General features: G+C 41.0%; 1 protein-coding gene across 1 annotated transcript; it reads right to left on the reverse strand.

Annotated features, from left to right (window-relative positions):
* Positions 1–1,555: 1,555 nt before the first annotated feature.
* LOC121866129 (UDP-glycosyltransferase UGT5-like) lies at positions 1,556–11,610 on the reverse strand. The gene is made up of 7 exons (XM_042365722.1): positions 11,424–11,610; positions 6,605–6,859; positions 5,425–5,658; positions 4,912–5,076; positions 3,423–3,645; positions 2,578–2,797; positions 1,556–1,594 (listed from the first exon to the last, which is right to left on the reverse strand). The coding sequence occupies exons 1-7, from the start codon at positions 11,595–11,597 to the stop codon at positions 1,582–1,584; spliced, it is 1,284 nt and encodes a 427-aa protein (XP_042221656.1). The 5' UTR covers positions 11,598–11,610; the 3' UTR covers positions 1,556–1,581.
* Positions 11,611–11,871: the final 261 nt, after the last annotated feature.

The raw sequence follows: 11,871 nt of genomic DNA on the forward strand, positions 1-11,871 counted from the left end.
GTGTGTGAACGGTGTTGACAGTTTTTGCCACATATGTGGTGCCTTCACTCCTGGTAGCCTCAAGAAACCAATCACAAAAGCTGTTCGACTGAACTACAAAAGTTACTTCAAATGTCATTTGGGTGACCAAGACAAGAAATGGGCACCTCCTGTAGCCTGTAAGTCTTGTGTTAACCACCTGAGCGAGTTTATGTGTGGTAAACGAAGTTCAGGAATGCCGTTTGCTGTACCAATGATATGGCGTGAACCTAAAGACCACAGTAGTGACTGCTACTTCTGTCTCACAAATATTAAGGGAATAAAAATCAAGACACGAGGCAAGGTACAGTACCCCAATATTGCTTCTGCAATCCGACCAGTACCGCACAGTGCTGAACTTCCAGTCCCAAATCCACTGACTGAACAAGAATTGAGTGATTCCGATTCTACCTCTACCTCAATGGAAAACGACTACCAGGATGACTCTGAAAATACCAGGCCTAAACTATTTACTCAAGAAGCGCTTCATGATCTCATCAGGGACCTAAACTTGTCAAAAGAAAAGGCTGAAGTTTTGGGATCCAGACTAAAGCAGCGTAACCTGCTAGAAGATGGAGTGCATATCACTACAGCGCGTTACCGACATAGACAGCTGTCTGCATTTTTCAAGATGGCAAACAACCTTTGTTATTGCGAGGACGCAGTATCTCTCATGCAACAACTCTGCAAGTCTGAAACATACAAGACAGAGGATTGGAGGCTGTTTATAGACTCAGGAAAAGACTCTCTGAAAGCTGTTCTTTTACACAATGGCAATCGGCTTCCATCTGTCCCAATAGCACACGCAACAAAAATGACTGAGAGCTATGAAACAATGAAAATTCTGTTGGCCGCTATAGAGTATGAGAAACACCAGTGGAAGATATGTGGCGATCTCAAAGTCATCAGTTTACTACTGGGCCTTCAGAGTGGCTACACAAAGCACATGTGCTTTTTGTGCTTGTGGAACAGCAGAGCTGATGCAGAGCACTATGTGAGAAAGGATTGGCCGACAAGACCAAGAGATGCGCCTGGAAGGTTTAACTGTGCTCACAATCCGCTTGTAGATCCAGAAAAGATATTTTTGCCTCCACTGCATCTAAAGCTCGGTTTGGCTAAAAATTTCATCAAAGCTATGGATCAATTCTGTGCTGGGACTCTATACTTATCTCAGAAACTAGGTGGTGTGGTTTCCGAAGCCAAGTTGAAAGCAGGTGTCTTGAATGGACCACAAATTCGTATACTAGTTAATGATAGCGAATTCACCAAAACATTGAACCCACTGGAGAAAAAAGCATGGGAATCATTTGTCAATGTGTCAAAGAATTTTCTTGGAAACTATCGTGCTGACAACTACAAAGAAATCGTAACAACCATGCTTCAGAATTATCATGCATTGGGAGCAAGGATGTCCTTGAAATTGCATTTTTTCCACTCTCATATTGAATTTTTCCCAGGTAACCTTGGAGACGTTAGTGATGAACACGGCGAAAGATTTCATCAAGATATCGCCATAATGGAGAGCAGATATCAGGGACAATTCAGTCCTAACATGATGGGCGACTATTGCTGGACACTGCAACGAGAAGAGAGCAAGCTGTACAAGAGAAAGAGTAAAGTTCAGAAGCACTTTTAGAACTTCATATTTTGTCATTATAAAGGATTTGAACTTATGTTTTTTGGTACAATTTTTTATGAGCTTATCTGTGATAGGTTTAAAATTGTATCTTGCATGACCCGATAATGTTACTATATTTACTATTTTTTTTAGTCTTTAAGAAAGTAGGTCTGATGGTAGAATGAAACATCCAATTAATATTCATTAATATGAAATTAGTCATGAAAGCACAGTCACATGAGATAATCTCATCTTTTGCACGACACGTGATGGAATATTAAATATTTGTACCAATTGATTTTTTTATAAAACCTGGTCTGATAGGACAAAACAAACATCAGATTCGAATTCAGCAATATGAAATTAGTTGTGTGAGCATGATCTCATATGTGAACCATTTTGGCTGTTGACCAGTGTAATCAACACCTCAACCCGCCAGGATTCCGGCCCACGACTGTGACGGGGGAACTCTACCTCTGGACCACCAGGATACAAAAAGCAGTCCTAGACTCTGCTATATTTCACACAAAGCCCCCATTAGAGGTTCATGGCGCCATAAGCTCGTTGAACAGGCTTTGTGTGAAATATAACAAGGTCTAGGACTGCTTTTAGTATCCTGGTGGTCCTGAGGTAGCGTTCCCCGGTCACAGTCATGGGCTCGTGGGCCGTGGGTTCGAATCTTGGCTGGTTGAGGTGTTTTAGCTACTGTACATAAAATATGTTTTGTTTTGTTCTTTGGAATATAAAAAGAAACAGCCAAGATTCTTTTTTTCGATAAAGGATTAAAGGAAAGATTTCCTTATTCCTAAGTCAATGAGTTGTTCGAGTGCTTAACTATCTATTACTTATTAAAGACACTTAGATCTAAACGTTATATTCTTGTTCAGGCGGAGAAAAGGTTAGAGAATCTTACAAAAGAAAAGTTCAGCAACAAAACTAACGTGACGTTGTTGAGGATGTCAGTGAGAGCATCAAGAATCACTTCGGTGGTCAGTTCCTCCCACTGTAACGAGTGACCCAGGCCAGAGTCTCTCGCCCTCAGAGCGTTCTTGGGCTGGTCACTGAATAATGGGAGGGCGAGGAGAGGTTTGGCGTGGTAGATGGTCTCCTGCAGGCTGAGGAGTCCACAGTGAGTGATGAACACCTTCACGTTGTCATGAGCTGCAGTACACAAGTTATGTCAGAGGCAGGAAGGTTATGGTCAAATGTACTTTAGATTGACCCCTTAATCAATACACGGGAAAAATACTAAAGTTTGCTTAAAGAAGAATTGGTTCCAGGATATAATCCTACAAAATCATCAAGTATTTGTCTATTCACAGAACCTAAAACTGTGTTGACATTGATGTAATTGGTCATATTTAAGTATTAAAGAGTCGCCGTCTGTATGAGGACTTGCTGATGGACTAAGTAAAAGTCAAGAAAACATGTAAACATGTAATAATTTCACTCTTACTAGACATATGTGTAGAGGACATTATGATTTGACAGCCACACCTTTAATTGACCTGGATGTTTGTCACAGAAAGGAAGTGAAATGGATACGATAACGAAAACATAATGTATGATAAACATAAAAGAAGTAATTTTATAGTGTAGTTAGTAAAAGGAAATAAGGTGTGTCACTTATATGGCCACAACGGAACATATTTTACAAAATTCTGACAAACTGTACAAAAAAAAAAAAAGATGCAAGTGAACCGTTGGATGGACTTATACAGAGGGCAACAGTGACAGCACAAGAAGTAGTGGGTTTTCAACAACAAATATCCCAGACTAGACTCACCGAGAACATCCTGCTGGGGGAGCCACTTGCTGATCATCACGTTGTCGGGGACGTCCTTCAGCTCTCCCTCAAATTTCCAGATGACCCGCTGAGGTAACCTGCGGAATACCTGGAGGAAGATCTGCTGATACTCAAGTGGCAACGACTTACTGTCCATCACAGAACCCAGACTGAAGTAGATGACGCCCGCAGACCCAGCGCCATTGATCCAAGATTCGAGATCCTGTAAGACATCGAGTTGTAGTCAGCCAAGTTCTGGACACCAAGAATGTCCAGGGGAAGAAAGGGGGAGGAAGCTTTTGTGCCTGTCACTGTTATATTTCCAGAAGGAATCACATTACTAACAAAGTATTTACAAAGATGTTCTGATCGCTCTGGACAATACAATAGTTTTATTTTCTCGTAAAGTACACTCAGTAACACAAGGTTGTAACATAGGATTAAGAAGATCTGGAATTTGATTGGCAGTAATTGGCAGACAAATAACCGTAAGGGCATTTACTAGAGAAGGTCACAATATGGGCAGTACGTGACCTCCAGCAGTAGTAGTTACCTAAGCCACCCAGCAGGCGTATTAGCTGTGACCTCCAGTAGAAGGACTTAATGAAGCCTCAAACAGAAGTACTTAATGAAGACTCCAGCAGGAATACTTAAGTGAAACCTTCAGCAGGAAAACTTAACAGTCATGCAGCCGAAGTACCCAGTTGAGCCAAACGGCATGATCAGCAAAAACCATACCTGTGGCATGCAAATGAAGGCTTACCTCTGGTATGGAGCAGAACACCTACCTGTGGCATGTAGTAGAACATTTACTTTTTTTTTTTACGGGCATTAGCCCACCCGGGCACAGGTCATTTTTAATGACCCACATCAAGGCCTGGGGTTCGAAAATATAATATAATAAAATAATAATATAAAATAATTATGATGATGATGATGATAATAATAATAATAATAATAATAATAATTGTCATAAAATTAATACAAATATATATTAAATAAATAACAAATTATAATAAAATAACAATAATAAGAATATGAATAAGAAAATTAGTAACAACATTTAAATTAAATAACAATTATAATAAAAAAATTAATAAAAATTTAAAAAAATTATCAATAATACCCCCAGTAATAAGAAAGAGCCATAAATATATACATAAACAAAAATGAAACGATATATGTATGTTGTGTTGTCCAAGTAAGAGAAACAATTGAGACCCAGCAATTGTGTGTAAATGAGGCAGAAAGTCAGATCAGCAACCTGGGACTTGGTCACAATTTTTGTGATGCCATATGGCAGCAGGGTCTACCATTAGACAAAACATTACGCTTCTAATATCTTCCCTGGCGGTAGTACCTCCGTTTGATAGCTGCCTACTTTCCTGTGGCGTGCAACGGAACACATTTACCTGTGGCGTGCAACAGAACACATTTACCTGTGGCGTGCAACAGAACACTTACCTGTGGTATGCATAAAAACACTTACCTGTGGAAGGGGTTTACCGGGACGACAGTGCATGGCGCCCACCTCCACCTGTGAGGGCAGGAGGGGCAGCGCCTTGTCCATGGAGAACTGAGTGTTGAGAAGCACCAGACTTGTGTTTTTCTCCAGGTCTAGCAGCGGCGGTAGGTCCGAGAACTGGGCTGAGATCTGAGGAAGGGCAGACGTTCAGAGAGCACAAGCCTCAATACCTTCACAATACCTAAGTTGTGGCTGTGAGAGACCCTGATCTAACCATCACACTATACACCTACAAGAATAAAACTCTTCAATATGAGAGGGAAGGTTCCTGTAATGTGTGTTTCGTAACCTCTGTGTTGTATATTGTTCTCTTTCAGTAGATAATAATTTACAGCTCAGTGATCTTTCTGCCATAAACAATGGACATGCCAGGAACGATAATTAGTTTTTTTCTCTACAGTTACACACGCAGACAGTGTGATATGTCAGCCTATCAATGCCGTCGTCGGAAAATTTACTGACAGGTGCAAAACTCACCTCCTTCTGTATCGCAGGCACGGTAACCCAATTTCTGTGCATATAGGAATATCCCACTTGCGCAATCATGTCCATCAAGAGGCCCCATGAAGGTATTAGAAAGTGTCGTTCAAACATGGCATTGGCGAGATAGATTGGGTGGAGGAAGTTGCCCAGAACAGCACTAAATAGCGGGTCAATATCTCTTGTAGACACCATGATGAAGGGGACCTCATGCACGAAGGGATAAATCATCTGCAGGGAAAATATTGTGTGTCATCAATGTTTTAAAGGTAGAGGTAATATTGAAGTCGATGGAAGACTTCACAGGCATCAACAAGTGATACATTAACGTAGAACAAAGTTAAAAAATTCATTAATCAAAAGTTCTTTCAAAGTCACACAAATCTTGAAGGACTAAACTGACCCACACTGAATAGTCTGAGGAGTTGTTTTAAGATATTAATAACACCCAAAGACTCATAAGAGGGGGTAAACCTGAATAATCATAATGACCATAAATACCTTCACTACAGCGAAAGTGACACCTGAGATAGACACACTTACCTAAATGAATAGAAGAGTCAAGTTACATACGATCATATTAAGCTGTGGATGAAATTGAAGCTCTTTTCCATTTAAGACACTTTGTTAAATATAACACTGATTCCAGATACAATTTTCTTGATGACCATAAAACTAAAGCGAACTTCACTCATTTAATTGTACCTATGGAGAACAGAATCACTGACCTCACTGTATCTATGAAGAACAGCACTACTGACTACTTTGTATCTATGGAGAATAACACTACTGACCTGGGGGGCCAGTGGTAGAAGCGATACCGTTCTTACCTCGCAAGCGAGATGTCACGGGTTCGATTCCCGGGCCGGTGGAAGTTGTTTGGACAAACTTCCTAGCCCCCATTAGTCCCTGTTCACCTAGCAGTAAAGTAGGTACCTGTTGTAAGTCGAAAGTTGCGAATTCGTATTCAGGGAGTTGTTGGAGCTTCCAATAACTTGATGACATAAACCACTGACTCTTCAGGCTTCTACGCCATAAACTCATGAGACATAAAAGCAAGCATGAACTTCGCATGCTTCCCTGTTGGGCGCTGTAAACGCTTCTGCGCTTCACCTTACACAAGGATGTAGGGGGGTGCCCACTAAATAATAATTAACAAAAATAAAATACTACTGACCTGATTGTATCTATGATGCAGAACGATGAGATCAAACTCTTTCCGTCGTCGGTAAATATCTCTTACCGATGGCACCTTGTACAGCTTCCTGGCCATGACTATTTCGTACTCTTTTAGGAATTCAGCTGTTTTCGACGACCCTTTCAATTTGTTCATAAGGTCGCTCTTATCAAAACTGGGTCCCGGAATGCCGTGGTTAAATTCTCGGATATTTGGATGTTTGCAAGACTCTGTGTTGTTGGTAAGCATCACTATCTGTCGAGACAAAAAAAAATGGAAGTCGATATGTGAGGCTGTCTCAGATGAGCAATGCTGAGATAGAGAAATCCGACCGTAATAAAGATTTAGGGGTAATGATAAGAAGGAATCTCGAACCAAGACAACAATGAGTATTTCCTCGAAACAAGGCTAACAAAGTACTTGGGATCACACAAAGGAGTGTTAGTTACAAGACTAGCGAATATGACCTAAAGTGCAGTATATCTTGCACTTGTGAGACCTCACTTGGATTATGAGGCTCAGTTTTGGTCACAGTACTGCAGAATGGAATGGATATCGAATCCCTTAGAAAGCATTCGCAGGAGGTTGTCCATTCTAATCCTAGGTATTAGGATCCTTGAGCATAGAGAAAGATGAAAGCATCTAAATTTGCATTTCCACGAGAAATGCAGAGTGAGGGGCGATATGATCGAAATGTGCTGAACTCACTAGAGGAAAGATCACTGCCGATTTAGCTTCCGGAGATTAACTGAATGTCCAATCATCGATAGTGTTAGTTGTGAGTAGCTCCGTGCCTCTTTGAAGGCTGAGCTAGAGAAGGCCATGCACGAAAACTTGAGGTTGAAGAAAGTGATTGCGAGGATGAAGGAGAAAGATATGAGACGGGGGGAGTTTGTGTGTGACAACACCACAGGCCAGTGGAGGGTGATGAGGAGAGGAACTATGAAACTGGTGATGAAAAACGTCAACAAGGAAATGACAACAGCTAAGTGGACTAACTTGTTTAGTGCTTTAGTAGACGAAATTGAGGGTAACATAGTCAAGGACAAGGCTGACAAGGAAGATGCGAAAACCTTTATTGTTTGGGATTCTCAGGGAAGTTACCTAGATCGAGCTTTCTGTGGTAAAGACAGAAATAAGATGGAATTGTGTTTGCCAGGAGTTAGGGTGGGTGATATAGTAGACAGGATGGACATTTATCATTATCTGGCAAAGGGAACAAACCCATTATCTGCCTCAGTGAAGGAGGTAATGATATTGGCTGGTGTAGGAGTGAGGAGCTTCTTGATAAGTTCATAGCAGCTATTGACTGGATTAGGAGGAAGGGATGTAACCCTATCATTTATGGTGTCCTTCCTAGAAGGAGAGTTGGCAGTAAATGGTTGTCAAGGGCAGTTGCTGTCAATGAGTGTCTTGACAGATATTGCAAGTCAATATCAGTTCCATTCATTGACAACTGGGGCAACTTCAATGGCAGAAGGGACCGTTATGCCAGGAATGGGGTGCATTTATCTAGGGATGTGGTGGCAACCGTGGCTGACTCTCTCGAGATGGCAGTTCAAAAGATGTCAAAACCTTTAAACTGCTAGGGGAACATGTGAGCATGGGGGTCAAAGGTTACATAAAAATCATGCTCGGAATGGTGATAAAGATAAATTGGGCAGAGAGGACTCAGCTGACGACTAAAATAAATGTCTACTACGCAAACAGTAGAAGTATGAGACATAAAATGGATGAAATCAGGGCATTGGTATGTACCGAAAAAATGAATATAATAACATTCACAGAAACATAGATAAACTTATTCTCACGTGAGTTACCTGCCGAATACAAAATTAAAGGATACAAATTATTTCATACCGATAATCAGATTAGGAGAGAAGGAGTTTAGCAATCTATATCAGGAATAATTTGAAGTGTGATATCAATAAGAAAATAAAAACTGAACTGAATACAGGAACAATTTGGATAGAATTTACCAATGGTAGTGAAAAATTAATCATTGGGTAATATATAGTCCTCCTAATCTAGTTAGGGTTAATGAGCTACTTATTTGGGAATAAATATGCAGGGCATCCAGACATAGGTAAGTCTGTATAGTAGGCGACTTCAACTTTAGTCAAATAGATTACACCGCACTTACTGGTCACTCAGAATCAGAGTATTTTCTTAAAATAGTTCAGGACTGTTTTTTCAGTCAACATATAGCCTCACCCACCCGGGGAAATAATATACTAGATTTATTTCTGTCAGAGTAAACCTCATTAATAATGTCGATCTGGAGAGTGAACTAGATAACAGCGATCACAAAGAAGTGAGATTCAAAGTAGAACTTCATGTCAGTCATAAGAAAAATTCATTAAAGTCCCAGCTTTCTGAAGGGCAAACTTTGATAGGTTGAAAAGGCAGCTGAGAAAGGGGTATTACGCTTGGGGGTAACTACACGACCGTATGGGAGGTGGTAAATAATATGACCTCAGCTAATGTACCAACAGAGGTTGACTTCACTTACCAGGTGACCTGACAGTGATAAGTTCGCAAAATATGATCGTTCAGGGTGACCTGACCACAAGATATGAGGCTGACGAGTACAATAACAATGTAAATAATGAGTTACTTAATGCACATAGGCAGTGTATACTATACAGGAAACTCAGATCAAATAACATTGTCTTCAAATGGACAAAAAAATATTTAAAGAATATTATCGGACAAAGAAAGCCTATAGATAGGAGAATCAATCGTGGTGGCGTTTACCGCTGAGATTGTTATAGGGTTAAGACCGAGATAAGAAAAACAAGAGGAATACTGAACTGAAGGGAGCAAGGGAGGCGAAGTCAAACCCTAAGCCCTAAGGGATTCTTCCAAGTGTATCAAACTAAAACACGAAACAAGATTGGACCAATACAGTCAGACACCAGCGAGTTAAAGGATAGCAACGGAAAAATGAGCAATAATCTGGACTGATATTTCCTGTCAGTTTTCACCATCAAAAATTTCAAACATTATACCCGAAGCACGGAGTATCTACAGAAATAGTGAAGAAAATATATTAAATGAGGTAGAAGTGATTAGTAACGATGTTAGTAAACAAATAGATAAACTAAAATCTAATAAGTCGCCAGTTCACGACGGCATATTTGCCAGAGTATTAAAGGAATGTAAGGAAAAACTTTGTGTGCCCTTAACAAACTTGTTTAACATGTCATTAAAATCCGGTGTAGCACCAGAATCCTGGAGGATAGCGAATTTGATACCAATTTTCAAGAAATAAGATAGATCACTATCTACTAACTATCGTCCAATTAGTTTAAAGTCAATTGCATGCAAATTACTTGAAGCAATAATCTCAAACTCAATTCGAAATTACCCCCAGAAGCACAAATTGATCAATGATTTCTGGCTTGGCTTCACAAGTGGGCCTTCATGTCTGACAAATCAATTATCATTCATTTGAAATCAGTGGAAGATGGACTTTAGCAAAGCCTTCGACAGGGTCCCTCCACGAAAGACTAATACGTAAATTGAAATTAGTGGAATTGGAGAAGATATTCTAAACAAGCTTAGGGTGTGGTTACAGGACAGTAAATGGAGAGTCAGTATTAATGACACCAAATCCGATTGGGTGACATCACTAGTGGAGTATCTCAAGGCTCAGTACTTGGACCATTTCTATTTATCATCTACATAAACGACCTAGATATAGGCGTACACAGCAACATATGTAAATTTGTTGAAGACAAATCTACAGGAAAATCTAAACAAAAATTTGTAAATGATCTGAAAATTGGCAGATTAAATTTAATATTGGTAAATGTAAAGTGCTTAGCCTAAGAGATGTAGAGAGGGAACCAACATCAGATGAAAAACGTTGATATGGAGAAATCTGAATGTGAGAATGATTTGGGGATAATGATGAGTAGGAATCTGAAACCAAGTCAAGAATACGTACCTTCTCGAAACAACGTTAACTACGTACTAGGGTTTATACAAAGGAGTGCTAGGTACAAGACGAGCGAAATTATTCTAAAACTATATCTTGCGCTTGTGAGACCTCCCTTGGATTGTGCAGTTCAGTTTTGGTAACAGTATTTTCAATGATCAGTGAAACAAATAACATCAATCACTCATCAATAACTCGAACACGCTGGATAGCTTCATATATAAGTTTGACAGATAATGAACGATAGGGATTGGGTGTAAACGGGACTTCCTAGTATAGGCCAATAGGCCCGCTACAGTTTCCTCCAGTCTTATGTTCTTATGTGAGGTAAACGCCGGGGTGAGGTAGACCACGTGGTGAGGTAGACGTCGTGGTGAGTTAGACCCCGTGGTGAGGTACACGCAGTGGTGAGGTAGACGCCGCGCCGTGGTGAGGTAGACCCCGAGGTGAGGTGCACGCCGTGGTGATATAGACGCCTTGGTGAGGCAGATCCCATGGTGAGGTAGACGCCGTGGTGAGGTTGAAGCCGTGGTGAGGTTGGTGCCGTGGTAAGGTAGACGGCGTAGTGAGGTAAACAGAGTGGTGAGGTAGACGCCATAGTGAGGTATACGCAGTTGTGAGGTATACGCTGTCGTGAGGCAGACGCCATGATGACGAAGACGCCGTGGTTAGGTAGACGGCGTGGTGAGATAGACCCCGTGGTGAGATAGTCTGTTGTAACACTGTGGTTAGCTAAGATCAGCTGGAATAATATGGGCAGCAAAGGTGAGTTGGAACAGCTGGAACAGCATGGTCAACTAAGGTTCAGCTGGAACAACACGGGCACCTAAGGTCAGCTGGAACAGCATGGTCAGCTAAGGTGAGCTGTGGTCTTACCTGGTGTCCACGCTCAGCCAGAGCCTCAGCGAGTGTCAGGAAGACATTTCTGTGGCTCTTGGTGGAGAGAGGAAGAAGCATAAGGATGTTGTAGGATCTCTCAGGTGGCGGCAGGGCCTCCGCCACGCACCCCGCCAGGGTCAACACCAACACACACAGCGCCAGCACCTTCATCTGTGGACACCAATACGTCTACTGTACTAGGCTTGATAAACAGAGCATGTCCCTGGTTCTTTATCAAGACATCCTACTGAAATGAAGCTCTTCTTATTCTGTAAGCGATTCCTCGCCACATTGTCGTCAAGAGGCTGGCAGTGTCATCGAGGCTTTAGGGAGAGATATGCAGTACACCTTTTCACATATCCGTTGAGACATTATTACATAACTATTTGACAAATTTCATAACAAATGACAGAACATATATCGAATGACAATCTAAAATAACTGT

The sequence above is a fragment of the Homarus americanus genome, unplaced genomic scaffold (assembly GCF_018991925.1).
Source record: "Homarus americanus isolate GMGI-L3 unplaced genomic scaffold, GMGI_Hamer_2.0 scaffold2735, whole genome shotgun sequence".
Taxonomy (NCBI): domain Eukaryota; kingdom Metazoa; phylum Arthropoda; class Malacostraca; order Decapoda; family Nephropidae; genus Homarus; species Homarus americanus.

Excerpts from the sequence above, each read along its gene's own strand:
- LOC121866129 (XM_042365722.1), bottom strand. The coding sequence starts at position 11,597 with ATGAAGGTGCTGGCGCTGTGTGTGTTGGTGTTGACCCTGGCGGGGTGC. Across the intron at positions 6,860-11,423 it reads TGGCTGAGCGTGGACACCAG|ATAGTGATGCTTACCAACAA; the intron begins GTAAGACCACAG and ends TTGTCTCGACAG. Across the intron at positions 5,077-5,424 it reads TGCCTGCGATACAGAAGGAG|ATCTCAGCCCAGTTCTCGGA; the intron begins GTGAGTTTTGCA and ends GCCCTTCCTCAG.